The sequence below is a fragment of the Stegodyphus dumicola genome, chromosome 3 (genome assembly GCF_044657685.1).
Source record: "Stegodyphus dumicola isolate Sdum_Otavi_A_Nest chromosome 3, ASM4465768v1".
Classification (NCBI taxonomy): domain Eukaryota; kingdom Metazoa; phylum Arthropoda; class Arachnida; order Araneae; family Eresidae; genus Stegodyphus; species Stegodyphus dumicola.
The window spans coordinates 106,685,058-106,703,111 of NC_140770.1; the positions used below are offsets into that span (position 1 = coordinate 106,685,058).

Here is an 18,054-nt window from a genome sequence, read left to right on the forward strand (position 1 = left end):
CACTTCAACAATAAAAAATGGTTAGCAATATACATGAAGGGCATGCGATCAATAGATATTAGTTTGCTCAAAAAGTAAGTTTCTTCTAGAGTTAAAGGACTGCAAGTATAGAAATTGAAAAAGCAGAACTTTTAGTTCGGCATTTGGAATCTTGATTTTGCATATATACGTAGGTCAGTTAGAAAGTTTGTTGCACTACTGCGTAAATATGTTTTGTCTAAGACTATTTGAATGACACTGTGTGGCAACACTTCAGACATGTACCTTTATTGCGTGATGTAGCGGCTTAAAGGTAACAGCTGCAAATAGCATTCAAATTGGAAATGTGTGCGGTGATTTGATTTTTGTGGGCAAAAAGGCGCAACTGCACTGAAATTTATGGGCAGATGCATGAAGTGTATGGTGAAAATGCAAAGTCACGGCAAGCTATTGCAAAATGGTGCAACATGTTTGAGAAGGGACATACAGACATTGACGACGCTGAGTGCGAGGGAAGACCATCAACTGCAACAAATTTGGAAATCGCTGCTCGCATGAATGAATGCATTCTTGCAAGCAGACGCATAACGATAGACGGAATCTTAAATGAACTGGATATTTCTCATGGAAGTGTGCATAAAATTATTGCCGATCACCTTAAATTTCGTAAAGTTTGTGCTCGATGGGTGCCACATCTATCGATGGAGGAACATAAAGGAAAGCGTTTTGAAAGTGCATTTGCATTTCTGCAATGTTACCAAACGGAAGGAAATGAGTTTTTGGAAAAAATTGCGACTGGAGATGAAACTTAGATTCACAACTTCTCATCTGAAACGAAACGCAGCTCACTCGAGTGGAAACATTGCAGTTCCCCATCATGAGCAAAGCGTCGAACTGTTCCATCTGCAGGAAAGGTGATGATAACGCTGTTTTTCGACAGAGAAGGTGTGGTGCATACAGAGTTCATGCCGAAGTGTGCCACAATTAACGCATCTTCTTACTGTGAAACACTAAAATGATTGTGGAAATCACTTAAAAATCAACGGCCATGTAAACTGTTGAAAGGCATTGTGCTCCTGCATGACAGTGCAAGACCGAATGCAGCAAAACAAACGTGCGAACTTCTGAAAATGTTTAGGTGGGAAGTGTGGAATCACCCTCCTTATAGCTGAGACCTTTCACCTCCTGACTTCCATGTATTTGGTCCCATGAAACAAGAACTTTCAAAGTGACGGTACCATTCGGATGCCGAAGTGAAAGCTGCAGCTCAACAATGGTTATCAGACATTGGACGAGATTTCTTTGCAGAAGGCATCGAAAAACTTGTACCACGCCTTGACAAATGTTTAAATAACGAAGGTAATTACATCGAAAAGTAGATTTTGAATGGAACTTTGATGTAAATAAAGTTATTGTAAAATTTTGCTCCTGTTTAATTTTCTTAGGCAGTGCAACTAACTTTTTGGCTGACCCTCATATACAAGGCATCCATTATGAAACATTAAATTTCTAGATTCCTTTTCAATGCTCCTCTCACACAAAGAATACCAATTTAGATACTTTGTGAGATATAATAGGCTGAAAATTTACAACAGAAATCTGACTGATGTTTGAGCAAAATGAATAAGACGCTTAAAATGTAGCACAAATACTCAAGGCAAAAAATTATGCTTCAAATTGTCGAATTTTATGCTAATTATAAGTTATTATGATTTGAATTTTACTTCTTCTTTCCCTAGTCCTCACCAGAATACAAATTAGTTGTATACTGAGGACTTGAATGTTTTAGAGTTAGAACTTCTGGCAGCCTTATGCTGCAGTTACTATAGCCAGCTGCGTTAAATTTTAACTTTTGAAACTATAATGCTAGGCTAAGGACACAGCTCAAAAATAATTTACAAAAACAGATCCAAGCATACCACCAAGTTAATGAATGTGCATCATCTTGCTTACTGCTCAAAGATATTACTTCTTTGATACAATCAGCCTTTGATAGTATCTGGTGGATGATTTCATAGATAAACTCTACATCCCAGGTTTTCGAGTAACATCATATGCATTAAAATCCTACTTAAAAAAATAGCCTTTTACTTTATGATAATTATTTTCTTAAAATTTGCCTCCAGCCCCATCCTGTAAGGCTCTAGCATGAGGCTGACACTAACATCTATATAAATACCATTCAACACATTAGCAGTATAATATATATATATATACGATACGTACAATTATATAAAATGTATTTTAGTCCATACGCTTTACAGATACATGTTTACTGAAAACCTGGTTCACATGGTTTTCAGTACATGTACATCTGTGAAATAGAATAGTCAAGATCACCATTTACAAAAATTCCACTATAATGTTTTTCAGCAAGAAAATAAACGTCAACAACTTGATGGCATTACAGTCTTATGGGCTAATCATAACACTTATTTTTACATGAATCTCCAATTATTCAAGCCTCCTTCTTAATTGTATAAATTAATGTTTTATCTATTTTTAGTAAGTTACTTATCCATAAAACTATGCTGCATCCATGCAACAGTTTCCAAGTATGGATATTTAATGTAATTTTTAAAAGTTCTTAATATTTGTGTTATTTTCTAATACACAGTAATTTTCCCATGGCTTAAATATCTGTGTAAAACTTAACTATCTTAATACAGTTATACTCCATCTTTTAAGTACATATTCAGGAAATTAAAATGCATATCAAAATTTCTTTCATTGATTAAATAGTTTTTGGATGTTTAAAGATGAAATAAAACAACAATTAACAACAATGCATTTTATTTTACTTTTACTGAACTGTACATGAGGTGAAGAATTCTTGTATGAATGATGATAAAAACATAACAAACATTAATGTTTACATTTTATTTTTTTTTACAGCAACTGAATGAAAAATGATACAAAATGCCAAGGTACATTCAATACATATATATACAGTTATTAGTAGCCTTTCCTTGGAAAAAGGTGAGAACATGAAAGTTCAGAAAAATTGAATTTATTAAGCATTCTATGAGGATGAATTGTATTTTATATAAATGGATAACTAATTTTTTTTTTTAATGGAACAGAATCATGAAAGGGCAAAATAAATAGATTTAATGAATGAAAATAAACCACACTATTGAAATATGTAAACAAAACATTTATGCGCTTGTGTTTATATTTTGAATTGAATAGGATCAATACGGTTATTATTATTTGCCGTCCACAGCCAAAATCATATTTCACAAGCTCTCACATCATAACAGTCAACAAATCAGGATTGACTTTTGATATTCCAAATTATATTTTTCTGATATCAAATAGCAAATTTAAAACAGAATCTCAAACAAAAAGTACATGTTAATTATCTATATAGCTTTATTTTGGGGGATTTCGCAGTCTCATTGTATATGGTGAAGCTTTCTGTTGCTGGGTAGCTTGTTGCTGGGCTGCTTGTCTAGCAGCCTGAAGAGCAGCCTGCACCATCTGTGCAGGTGTTGATGCGGTCTGAGCAGTTGGCACACTGGAGCTAGATGATGGCGTCACACTATGCATAACAACATGAGTTGGAGACTGAATTGTTGAATCAGCAGGCATCTGCTGTACCAGAGTGCCAGATGACAGAATATTTGATGCCTGAGCAGCATTCTGGACTGCTACTGGCTGAGCAATATTTATAGTTGATGAATTTTGTGATAACTGTTGCATTCTGTTCTGAGAAGACTGCATAGCAGCAGAAACTACTTGTGATTGAGGAGAAACTAAAGATGAATGAGGTGATTGTTGCACTTGAATCTGTACCTGTTGTTGGCCCTGACCTTGTGAAGCTGCAGTTCTAACTGCAAGAGTTACAGCTTGCTGAGTAGTTAAGTTGGGTGATGAAGCAGCAACTTGCTGGAGAATAGCTGTAGTCTGTGGCTGTCCCACAACCACGGCAGGTGCACCTTTTAGAACTCCACTTGTTGTCAATGTTGTAGATGGCAATGTTGTTGTTTGAGCTTTAACAGAACTAGATACAACACCTGGTTCACCACGTAAAGTGGCAGTGTGCTGCTGCTGTATGCCTGGAAGACTAGGTGTTGCGGTTACAACCTATGAAAACAAACATAAAATACTTATATCATTAAGAGCGTTATTTTCTTCAGCAGCAATTTTCAATACAAAAAACTAGCAACATAATGAGAAAAATGGGAATTCATTACTGTTAAAATCTAATATTCTTACTTTAGTTTTAAAACTAGTTTAGCAAACACTACTTTAATTTTAAAAAAGGAAGGAGGCGGGAAAAATTTTGTCAAGGCATTCTTTTGCAGTTTACAGAACGTTATTCCCACCGGCTTAAATTTAGAATCATTCCTTAAATCTTACAAAAAAAAAAAAAAAAAAAAAAAAAAAAAAAAAAAAGGAGAAGATTTTTTATTACAAAAGTAAAAAAATTAAGATTTTTTTTCCCCTTCTCAATTTTAATCTTTAGTAATATATTTATACCTAATTTCATACCGCAAGAACATTTAAGCAGTCAGTTACAACTGTCAAAGAACATCTTGAAACTCATATTTAATACATATAGTTAGATATATAATAAATCTCTTTTGCATTTACATGTTTAAGAACTTTTATATTACAAAGTTAAAGGAACAGTTTGATCACAGATTTGCTTCAGTAATCATAAAAATATGAAACTGGATGCACAAAATATCTGAAAACAATTTTAATGCATGAGGAATTTACTTCTCCAACTCCAATTAATTCATAAAATTTTTTGGAGGTGTACCATTACCATAAGCACACTTATTTCATTCAAAAAAACTAATAACCGAAATATTACAAACATTTTAATTGTTATTTAACATAAAGTGTTCACCTTTAACATCTTATTTCATTTAACTGTTAATTACACAAATTAAAGCTAAATATATAGCCTGATTAAGAAATAAATTCTAATACAGGGTTCGTACACATTTCTTCACATGAAAATTAAGTACTTTTAAGGACCATTAATCAAAAAAATTATGGACCTGAGAAGGAAACTGAATAAATTCAATTAAAAATATTATCTATGCCTGAAATTAACTTTTGTGATATCATCCTAAAAATAAATTAGAGCTGTAAGTAGGCTGCATTATTATTAAACATAAACTTAATTAACATAATTATTAATAAGCTTGAGAATAAACTTAAACTGTATGAAATTTATCAGGTAGCATTAAATATTTTACACTTATAATAATTAGACATATTTGAAAGAAGATAAGTGACATTTTATTTAGGTTTTACTAACAGTTAGCTTTATGTTGATTTTTTTTTTTTTTTAAAGTCTCATTTTATCACATACTTGCTCAGTCTAGAGGTTTAGTAAACAGTAAGTACATTTTATGTCAAGTGGCATAGGTTAAAATGAGAAGTAAAATCATACTCAGCATGATTCAAAATAAAAGACTGGTTGTTGTCACCGCTCCTACTTGCCTAGACAGACACCTGCTGATCAGAACAAACCTGAATGGCCTGAAGTAGGCATGGTTGGTAAGTTTTGAATGTTAGTTGGGCTCTGTCTGATACAGTTAGTGTTGCAGCTTCGTGTAGGGTTCCAGGGGTTGTAACACAGTTAATATACTTTAAGGTTCGGTTCCAATAAACCACCAAAGCATCAGATGTGGTAAGTTGTTTTGTATTATTTTAAGTCTCACTAGATACGAATACAGTACAAAGTCCAAGATCCAGACGTCCAATATCCGAAATGATCTAAAATCCGGACCCTCAAAGGCTACTACCAACTTCTTTTTTTTTTTTAAAAAAATTTTATTATATTTTTTTTTTTGGTGTGTGCTGTACGCATGCGCATTTGATTAGAACCTTCAGTGCTTTTGAAGAAACAATCATTTTAGCATAAATTTGAATGATCAGTAATTTGGCTCCACTGCTGCCCATTATACATCCCAAAGAGGAATATTTTCAAATATATCGTTGATTTTAAACCTACTAATATTTTATACCCTGATGCTCCAACCTGGCGAATCATAATATATTATATTTTGCTTTCATCACTGAATGTTTATCAATGCATGACAACTTGAGCTCATGGAGCGATACCTAAAAATTTTTTTTATATTAGTAATTGAGAAACAGCATGGTAACTTTTATTACGCTTAGCAATGATTACAGATTTAAGTTAAATGCACTAAGAAATGTTGACAGGAAAAGTTTAACAGAAATTTCTTTCCATATGCTAAAAGAAGATTTTGTTAATGATACTCATAGGCAAAAAGATTACATTTAGTGCTATTTGAATTAAAAATAACTGATTTGTTATTCACATAAATCCAGAATCAGCATCAGAGTTCATATGGCATCAGAACTTAGACAAGGAGAAGCACTTCGTAGCAGAATTGAATTTATGAGCCATCCAGACTACATCAGGCGCCGGCCCTCAGTAAGCCTTAAGTATATGTGGGAATTTATTTATTCAAGACTCAAATAAGCATTAAACATGTGCAAGAAATAGGCGTAAGTGTAATAAATAACTAATACAATTCAGGCTTAATTGTCTCAGTGTGCAACAGAAGCAAGATAAAATTTAGCGGAACAACTTGTTGTTAGTCGCCAATCCCATAATACATAGCCAAATATTTATAGTGAACGACACATAACTTTTATGACGATAGCCACGAATATGAAGGTTTTCAGGTATCGCAAACCAATGTTGAAATTTTCCAATTACTGGATTTTTTAAAGAAACGTGGAGAAGTGGTAATAAATGAAGATGATATAAAAAAAGTTTTTCATTGTGATGACAATGCTTCTCAATCATAAATACTGCTACCGATAGTGAAGAAAGTGACAGAGACGTTACTGAAAACAAAAAAAAATTGATAGTCGGAATTCTTGACACAGCAATTACAGGACTTGAACAGTCGAACTTTGAACAAGAGATTATGTCTGTCTAGAGAATTAAAGAGAAAGTATTAGCACAAAAAAATGAAGCAACTTTAAACAACTTGAAAGATATGTTTAATACAGTAAAAAAATAAATATTAAGCTTTTTTTTTTTGTAAATTTTGATACCCTTTAGATCATAAATGCTTCATTATTTCATAAATCCCAATTTCATATTTTTAATTTTATTATTTCTACATGCCATCTTATGAGATTTAAACTGATGATCTAACATCTTGAAAAATTCCAAATCCGGAATCACGGAAGTTCCGATGAGAGTCCAGATCTGAGACTTTGTACTGTAATGAGTTTTACATGAATTTTTCATTTTTGTGTTTTATCTTGTGACCACGGTAAGGGTTAATGAAAGGCAATAACCTGCTTTAATATGCAAAGATAATTTTTAGAGGGTAAGCAGTTAGTTATAAGTAATTAAATTAGATATTAGATAACCTTAATCATTATGGATTTACATAGGCACTATTAAATCCTATTTATTTTTTAACAATATTTGTTAAAAAAGACCTATTAAAATCACAATCTAATAAAATTTCACAGTTGTACATGTAATTTATGATAAATAAAAATACAGGTAATTTATGACACTGATTCTTGAACGATATTAAAAGCTACAAAATATTTATGCATCTTTTTAATTTGAAGCCTCTCCAGACATTTTGGCTAATTTATTTGGATTTCTGTCTCTGTAAGCATCTTTGCTAACAGTTAGAAATTCTTCTCAATATCCAAAACAATGTTCTCACTAGTTTCTGCGTGTTTTATCACCTAACCTGTCAACCTCTCCACAATGTACCTATGAGGATTTACTTGATCTGGTAAAAGTTAAATAGTCCAACCCCCCCGACAGATGTAAAGCAAATTATCGCTATGTATGAAAGTAACTAACTACAAAGGTTTAAATGAGCTTCTTATTTAAAAAGAACTTAGAACATAAAGGCATGTTCTTATGCTAAAACTCAATTATAGTTTGTGGTGATGTAATTAAACAAGAAGAGTCAAATTCAAACCAAAAATATGAACTAGTGGAGAAAAAAGCCAGAAATATTTTGAAAAACAAAATCAGAGGGGAAAAAGAGTAAAATTAATTTTATAGAGAAAACTGATGTATATTCTGAGACAATTACATGGGAAACCTTTTTCCATGAAAAAAATTAGATACATTTTTAATTAATTGCATAGCCATTTTGATTTTGCCAAGAACTGTTTCGTAAACTTTGCTTTATAGCATTATACCTTGTTTATTTTTCAGATTCAAAATATTGTATAATAAGTGGCCAAAATGGAACTTAAAATCACCAAAATATTGATAAGTCAGCAAATTTAGAAGGGTTTAATAAAAGAATTTTTATCCCCCAAAAAAGAAAAGTTGTTTAAGAGTTCTTCATTAGAAAAAGTTAAATAATTTCGAAATGCTTATGTTTCACTTCTTGCTCAGAAACTCTATCCCACCATTTATATTAAAAACAGCAACAAATTATAACCCATGAACGCATTCACCCATTCAACAGATAACGATATTTGTCAGTGAATTGCCAAAAATATTCCTCCAAAATACTAATTCCCGCTGAAAATGGCAGTCATGAAAACACACAGAAATTTTAGATGATTAAAATTAAGGACCTTCTGCCGATTATGGCCAAAATTGAAGACTTTTAAAGACAAAAATCGTTTCCAAAAAACTCAAGGACTTTTACGGACTATACAAACCTTGTAATATGTTTCCTAAGAAAGTAGTAAAATTAGCTATGGTAAGAAAGCAGATCTGATGCTTCAAATATACACAAATTTGCAATTAGTTTCATATGCAAGTATGAAAAAAATAAAATTTTTTTTACAGTCTTAATAAATACAAGTAATTTTTTAAAAGAATCTATGTGTAGCATTTAAAGAGCACTCCGGAGGAATGGGTTCCCGGCTCTTCCACCCCTTTTCGCCTATCACCAACCTCTTGACAGTTAGAGTGTCTCCATGGCACACAGACACTATATATTTATAAATAACTCTGGGCCCTTTGGTAAGACAGTCAGAGTCACTAACCACTATCTCTGTTTGAGGATCAAAATTAGGGGCTGCCACCTATATGGTGTTCAAAGCTCTTGCCAATGACAGATGCATTTGACTCCATGACACAACGAATGTTGTGAGCTCATGCTGATCCATTGCCAAGACACTTGAGATCGGTAACAACATGGCATTTAAAAGTATCTGGTACATTATGTCCTAATATGATTTGGGAATTTATAGGAAAAAAAAAAGTATTGTAAGTATAAAAACGTTTTTTTATTTATACAAAATATTTCACAACGTTCACAGAATACAGAATATCCGCTAAGCAGTGATTGAAGATGAAACTTTGAACTCAATTACCGTATATCTATATTGTGCATTCCTCCCCTTTTTCCCCAATTTTACCATTTTAAAATCAAAAAGGGAAAATTATGTGAATTTAATTTCTAAACACATTTATAGTAAGAATAAAATAAATGAAAAACAGTCATGGATAAACTACAGGCGACTATAACAAAATTATTTCTTAAACACTAGCATTACGGTGTTTTCCATATACCTATAACTACGATCAGAGGTCATTTTGTCTATTTGTTCTGAATAGGAGAAGAGGCCTGCTTTTTGCTAATATTATGTAAAGTTAATTCTTATAAGATATGTTTTACTTGTTTAATAACTAAAAACATGCAACCAAAGAATAATCTAATGTTACAAAGAGCAAAATAAAGCAAATTGAGTAAATATATTAATCAAAGGATAATTTAATATAACAAAGTGGTTAAAGAGAAAAAAAATCACTCTAGATATTTTTAAACTTGTTATCATTTAATAAATTGCCTAAAAGTTTTTTTTCAATATGAAATAAATATATTAAAAATTACACATACTAGTGCTGACATTACTCCAGTGTTGGTTGCATGGTACTCAGGAGAAGGACGTTCTTGTTTCCCCCGCCCCTTGCTAAGGCATAAGCATTAAATTGTCATGCTTAGCAATCACAACAGAGCTCATCCCTCACCTTTTTGGAAGATATGCAATTCTCTTTTATGAATGATTTATTGTGCCAATGCAGCTTATACTTGAATTCCTCATTTCTTTTTCTAATTTTAGCGGCTCCATCAAGCGAAAAGCTGCATTTTCATCTCCTGTTTCTCCAGCTGGTCTTGTTTCATCTTTTCTCAAATACAGAAATTCATTCAGTAAATATTTTGACTGCACATCAGTAGCAAGCCAAAATTTAATGCCAAATACGTCCAGCATTTTAGGCATATACAGTACAAAGTCTGTAATCCGGATCTCAAAGCCACAAACTTCTTTTTTTTTTTTTGTTTGTATGCTTTATGCATACAAGCATTGACAGAAATGTTTAATAAAGTAAAGAAATAAATATTTTCTTTCTGGAAAGGAGGAAATGCATCCGTAATTAAATAAAAAAAAGAAAGTTCATTGCGCATGCGTAGGAGCACAAGGCGCCGAAGGAAAGCCATGATTCACAAAGTAGTAGTAGAAAAAAACATATTAAGCTTTTTTTTTTTGTAAAATTTGATACCCTTTAGATCATAATTGCTCTTTATTCCATATTTTTAATGGTATAATTTCTGCATGCCATCTTACCAGACTTAAATTGATGATCTATAATCCAGAATCGCCAAAGTCCCGACGAGTCCGGATTATGGACTTTGTACTGTACTGAATAAATCAGCATCAGGTTTTCATGGGAAATAATTGTTCATCCACTGTAATACCATGGTTTACAACATTTCAAGTAGTTTTCTATAAAAGCATTTCAAATATCCGAAACAAGGGCAAATGCATCAGTTTGCAGTGTTTGGGATTTTGATCAAAATTTTTAGTTTCCTTTACTGTTTCGTGAATAGGTTCTCCATCACACAAATCAGATTCACTTGTTTCATTAGGAATAATTCCAGTCCTCGTCAAATAAACTGGATGTAGTTTCAATCGCTGGTGATGACTGTTTCAGGCTTGGCAGGGACCGTATGGTACTGTCTTGTCCGTTCCGTTGGTTGTGATGGAGCTATATAATCTGATTTTCATGATTTGAATTCTGGCGTGAAACACCTCTGTCGATGAAGTAGGCGAATTCAGTGAGCCTTCTATTGCAGAAACTGCTTGAGGTTTCCAGTGCGACTGGGTCCGAAAAACTGCATATTCATATCCTTTCTTGGTTTCCCCCTGGGGGCACCTAAAGCCGACATCTGTATACCATGATGTAGTGTTAGTACGTCGGATTGGTGGCACAGTCTTGTCTGACAGTGTTTAAGTGACTTCGTTCTGCTGTCTGGGGTTGGGGCCCCTGTTGATGGCAGATGTTTTTACAATCCCTCCAGAACAAAGATGTGGAATGTGAGTTGCTGAGTATTCCTGTCGACTCAGCTTAGCTTGTCTGCTTGACCAATAGGTTAGCGGCCTCTTGGATCGCCTTTAGGGGTTGGGGTGTTTAACTGTGTTAGGGTGCCTCGAGCTTGCCAGCTTTGAGTGCCCCTTCCTCCTATCACAGGGTCTTATTTGACCGAAAGTTATAACCAGAGCAGGAGTTCGTCTCTTACAGGAGCACAGGAGAGCCTTACAGGAGAGCAGGAGTTCATCTTATCTTGTTTTCTTCTGCCTTATTTGAACGTGCAAATACTTGATGCCGATGCGTATCTAAGCGTAGACACATTCGACAAATTGCTTAATCCTTATTTTGGTCTACTGTTGCAAACGTAGTAATTTGTGCAATATTTTTCTTTTTATTTATTTATTTTTTTATATTTTAATTATTTTTCCTTTAGAATAATTTGTTACTGGAACCAGGGAAGGCTAAGTTTTGTTTGACTAAAAACTGAATGGCAGAGATAATTTTTTCGATAACATCGTGCCAATGCTTAGACTCTTTTTTTAATAAAATTTGAAATTCCGAATTAATAGGTTTATTCTTTCGTAATGGTTCTAAGAAATCAGATTAACTTTTTCGTTGTTTGACAAGATTCGACATGAGCACATCTAAAACAAATTATGTCCATTTTTGTCTTTTAGGAAACTGAAACTCGAAACCAAGTTTGGGTAATATCCAGGACCATTTTCTATTAATTGAGATGGCAAGAATTGACCTGGGCATAATCTGGAATTGTGAGGCACAGGCAAACGCAGATCTATAGGCAAATCTATTGCAGAAATTGTAGATTTGAATAGTATTGCTTCTGTTTTTTTCGACCGGCTGCATTGAAGTTAAAAGTAATTCTCGGGTGAAAAGCTTTCTAAACTCTTTCTGATTACAGTCAAATACCGAAAATCCGCCGACCTGAAATCCGCATTACCTCTCAGAATATAAACATTCAGTTTATAGGTTCTGGAAACCGCAACATTGAGTACAAAATATCGAAGAAAAAAATACTTACCGAATAATAATGTCATAATTACCGAATAATAACGAGTCAAAACGGAAATACCAAATTATTGATTTAATAAATTTAAAGAAATTAAGATAAAATAAATAAGATAAGTTTTTTCTCTCTAATCTGCATCGAAGTAAAAAAGCAGACGATTCACGTTGTTGTATTTTCCAAGCTTTGTTATTTCCTTTCACGAGATTGTTTATTGCTGCCTTTTTTTTTAATCCAGATATTTTGTGGATAAATTAAGAATATTTTAAATTTCAGCCCTTTTTTATACAATGACAGATAAGAAACACACTCGTGATTTTACTGCTTGCAAAGTTGAAAAGCGTAAACACGTTGCACTGACGGTAACGCAAAAAGTGCAAATTCTGCAAAAGATGAAGCAGCTGCTACTCCTCGATTTATAGCAGAATGGTATGGAACTGCGACACGATTGTGTATGATATACGGAAAAATAAAGAAAAGCTGTTGAAATTTTACAGCAACAGTGATTCTAACACTGGAGTCCGAAACCGGAAATCTTTGTACGGGGCGAAATCGGCAAATTTCGATGCTGTGTACATATAATACAATGAATAATATAATCAATTTATATATGTAATAATAATTTAATGCATATAATAAATTATTGCAATAATGTATATAATAATTTAATTAAATGTATCTAATATGCCTTATTCATTTTGCACTTTTAGTCCGAATATTATGCTTTATCTTTTCTGTCCTGAAATCTGCAAAATCTTAAAATCTGCACAACTTCCCAAGCTTTGCGTATTTCTGGAATTCTACTGTATTAGGTTCTTTTTGGTAATTTCAATGATAGCTGAGACGTTGATGGACAACTAGTGCTAGTAGCATTGGCTTGGTTATTGTCTGGATTTTGCAAAAACTGTGTAATTTTAAAGTTCTGGTTTATTAGTCTTCCTCTCACTATCTTTTTCTTCATTAAATTCTGATATCCAGACAGTTTTTTCTGTTTTTCTACCGACATCTGGGAAAAAATGAAAACAGAAAAAGTGGAAGTAAAAATAAAAGTAGAAAATAACTATTGTCTAAAAGACTTCTTCAAAACACTCGGAAAGCCACTGTTTGAAATATTTTACCTTACTTCTGAAAAACTGAGTATATCTTAAATCATTGCTTGGAAAATATATGAACTATTAGTTCAATACCAAATAATTCAAGGAGGTGGCAATCTTGTGTTTATAACGTAATGAAATAACGAAATATTTTCCTTCAGTTTTCCATATCGCTAAAAATTGGAAAGTGGCCAATTTTGGTTGAGTACCTTGTATATTTTTACTTGAATCCAAATCTCAAACAGGTATATTTTAAATTTAGTGGTACTCCATGAATATGTCAATCCTTCATTAAAGATAATAATTTTTAGTTTAATAAGCAAATAGTTCATGTAAAAAAAATTCGAGTAATTAAAAAGTTAATGTAAGTTTGCCATAATATGCAACTGCAAGTAGCTTTTTTTTACGTAGAATAACAGAAAGCAATCACAAAAAGATAAATGTTGCTCAAATTATTACAATTGCAAAAGTAGAACAAAATAAGGACTCGTCAATTTGTCGAACGTGTCTACGGCACCCCCTGTACCCTTACCTATGCATCGGCATCACGTATTTTCTTTCACATATATTTACAAGATCAGCTCAACTTATGTCATAAACTGCAAAAAAGATAACTGATAAAAATCAAAGTGATATAAATAGTATAGATCTAAGCATGAATTGCAGTTTTTGCAAACTTTTGGAGAAAATGTAGCATCACCAGCTGAAACTCTAAAACTATATCGTTGTCAACAACATAGCAGTATGCAGAAAAGAATTTTGGATATATCCCTAGAGCATTTTTTGTGCCCTGTTGTAATCAGGGTTTGAACCTTGTCGTAAACTACGCTGCGAACAACAATTTATTCAGTACAAATTTATTACTTATGTATATTAATTTGTTTTTAATTTTAAGATTATAAATAGAGTTGAGCAATACATTTGGTACCCAACGCGTTTAGCATATTATTTCGCTTCGCTTGCACCGTTACTTTTTTATAACATGTTGTTGTTAACTAATGCTCACTTGTCTGGCTTATAGTCAGCTTAAGACCATAAAATTCCTCATAGCAAGGAGCGCAAGATACGCCTGTCGTTGGCAACAGCCTCGAGCAACTTACAGGTGACAGAGCGATTTAGCTCAGTTTTGCCCCACATTTTGATGGAGAGCACCTTGGGGGCATGGGTCCGAGCATCTCCCACCCCTCTTCCCCTACCACCACCTTTCAAGAGGACTTTCGTCTTGCCTATTTAAAGTGCCTCATGCCGCAAAGACGTTGTATATTTACAAACATCCATGTCTTCTCTGGGATTCGAACCTGAAGCCTTCGGCATGGCAGTCAACAACGCTAACCACTGTATCGGTTGGACAGCATTTTATAACATAAGTGAATGTATAATTCTTCAATGAATATGTTTGAGTGTGGTTTTTAACAAAGCACAAAATGTTTGCATATTTAGACAAAAGATGAAATATATTTTTTGGGAGGTTCATATTATTATGCTAATCATAAGCACTGTTCCTTTAATATCGTCACTACATAAAGGTGCTCGCTAAACATTTGCACGAGGGTGCCAATTAGGCCAGGCGTGGGCCTGATCTCGCCCCATTCATAACATTGTTTCTATTACTCCTAGGACCTCAAATCACTCATACATAATTAGAGAAGGTGAATATGGAGTGAAATCATAAATTAAACATCAGCACATGTTTGCTTTTTATGATCGGTCAGATCTTGTATTAGGCTAAAGGCCAAGAGTTTTTTATGAATATATATATATATATATATAAACTACTTTCAAGTTTTGATATTAATCAAAACTTTGTTTCTTAATTTATAAAACATGGAAAAAAATTACCAAATCTAAATAATGTATTTTTTTTAGTTGTTTTGGTATTTATCAACATTTTATATATTTTTTGTAGTTTAATTTATGAAACATGTAATAAAAAATCTAAATAAATTTCTATATGTATTTTTTAAGTTCTAGAATGAAGAGGCAGATGATCTAGCAATGGTGAAATGCTAAACCTTTAGAACGTAAGGCTAAACATTTAGATCAGATGGCTTTTAAAGAAAACTTTTCACATTTACCTACTTGAGGAAAACCACAGAAATATCAGCCAACCACCCTATTCTAATACCGGGAGAGCTTTAATTACTTGGCTACTAACAGGCGTGCAATATACAGGAACTTTAATTTCAAATTTTGATTACTTATTTACATACAGAGGGTACCAATACCTTTTTAGAATGATTTTGGTAAAAAATTAAAAAAAAGAAGGCGTGGCAAATGATGTGGAATAAAAATTTCTGGCAACAACTTATAATGTGCTCCAGCTTTTGCCAAGACATGATGCTCAATGCAGAGCCTTGTACGAAAACTATTTAGCAAGAGATAAATGAAAAATACATTGTGACCCTTCATGTAGCATTAATTTACCTAAATGACTGCAACATAAAAGGTCATAAAAGGTCAATGCAAAGAAAGTTTCAGTGAGGAGTTTATTTTTGCCACAGGATTCTCTTAACGTAAGAAATTAAAAATAAAAGAGGGGGGGGGGAAAGGAGAAAGTTTTACATCATACATTTACAGAAGAATCTTTTCCCGCATGACTTTCAAAGCGTGATTTTTTTTTTTTTATCCCAATGACTTTCAAAGCATGAAACTTCATCACGACAAAGCAACAAGTCATACTTTGAAAAAATGAGGACTGATATAGGTATTGCACATATAATTTTTCAACATACTCCTGCGAAGTTCCCTGACGATTCACATGTGGACTATTGTATATTTGGTCTCTTGAAAAGAGCTCTGCTAAGTGAACCCCCCCCCACACAATGGATGGACTTTGGAAAGCAGTGGAAGAGGTACGGAAATCATTACCCCTGGAAATTTTATAAAAAGCCATTCTAACACTGAAATCACTGTGCAAAATTATAGTCCAGAAAAAAGGCTAAAGATTGAACATTTCTTTTAAAAATACTATTTACATTAATTAAACGGTCCCAAAATGAAGGAAAAAATTGTAATCATAAAACTTTATTTGAAATGTAGATTTTAAACTATTGTAAATTATAAAACTTTGTAAATAGTGTAAAAAAATCAACAAATGAGGAAGAAAAATTAATAAACAAGTAAGCCAATTATTGCCGATTTCATGGAAATAGGATCACATTTCAAAGGGCCTCTCTCAATAAAAAAGAATTATGTGATCTGATTGTTTTTGTCCCTCTCACATGAGTGAATGATTGAATGAAATTCAGTCTAACACAATTCAAAGAAATATTCATTTTAATTAAACCTATTCAACTTATTTTCAAGCATCTAAAATAAATTCACTAACACAGCAAATGATTAATATATATATATATACTCAGACACATTGCAGCTATTTTTACCAGAAACTGTTTAAGTAATTGAATAAAAAAATCTAAAATTTCAATAAAAGATTTACTTTTGTTCAATGGGTAATAATGCAAAAATTTTATTTTGCATTTTAAAGTTAATACAGTCAAAAGTCTTTAATCCGGATTCGTCGGGACTTTGGCGATTCCGGATTATAGATCATCAGTTTAAATCTGGTAAGATGGCATGCAGAAATTATAAAATTAAAAATATGAAAACGTAATTTATGAAATAAAGAACAATTATGATCTAAAGAGTATATATATATATATATAAAAAAAAAAAAAAAAAACTTAATACTTATTTGTTTATTTTATTAAACATTTCTTTCAATGTAAGTTGTTTAAGTTGCTTCGTTTTATGTGCTAATAGTTTCTCTTTAATTCTATAAACAGACATAATTTCTTGTTCAGTTACAAAGTTCCGCTGTTGAAGTCCTATAATTGCTGTGTCGAAAATACCAAGTAATTTGTCAATCAAAATTTTTTTCATTTTCAATAACCTCTGTGTCACTTTCTTCACTATCGGAAGCGAATTATAATGACGAGGAATTTGATTTAAATCATATCAAAGGCGGAGTACATCGAGATGAAATACTACATTTAGTAAGGAATTATAAGCCAAATAAAATAAAAACATCTGCCCTGAAGATACGGATAGTGCTGAAAAATCAAATTCCAATTCATTGCACGCCGTGAAGTCCCCCCCCCCCGCAGAGCAGCGTGAAATTGATAAACAGATTTCAGAATGGTTAGAGAAACAAAGGATATGCCTTCATCCATTTTTTGCAGCAATTCCACTTTTTGTTTGATGGACATACTTGCCAACCTATGACACTCAAAAATCAGGAGATTTTTTTAAGAAATCGGGAGATTTTTCACAATGTTAAAAAGACTTTAAATGATGAAAATATAGTTTTTAATAATGAATTAATTTCAAATAGTAACTAATTCTTAAATGCAAGCAACACAAAAATACCTTACACATAAAAAAACATTTTTATTACTTGCAATCGTTTAAGAAAATGAAAAATAAAACTTTAATCAGTTTTCGTACAAATGTTATAAACAGTGGCAGATTTTGCTTTCTTTAAGAAAGAAACGTCATAATTTTGTTCATAGCAATTGCCACGTAGGCCTGCTTTCGCTAATAAAAGTTTTTCTAATGTGTCATCACGAATATTAGATCTAAATTTAGTCCTCGTTTTCGCAACAACACTGAAAATCCTTTCACACTCTGCATTACTATGG

At 32.6% G+C, this 18,054-nt stretch overlaps 1 protein-coding gene across 5 annotated transcripts in view; it reads right to left on the reverse strand.

The window, feature by feature from the left end:
* Positions 1 to 2,755: 2,755 nt before the first annotated feature.
* The window catches only part of dom (domino helicase), a 220,359-nt gene continuing 205,060 nt past the window's right edge, over positions 2,756 to 18,054 (reverse strand). For all 5 annotated transcript variants that reach the window (XM_085813136.1, XM_085813138.1, XM_085813137.1 and 2 more), the window contains one exon: positions 2,756 to 4,068. In XM_085813136.1, coding sequence (XP_085669262.1) covers positions 3,355 to 4,068 — 714 coding nt within the window. In that variant the 3' untranslated portion in view covers positions 2,756 to 3,354. The remainder of the gene's footprint in view (positions 4,069 to 18,054) is intronic.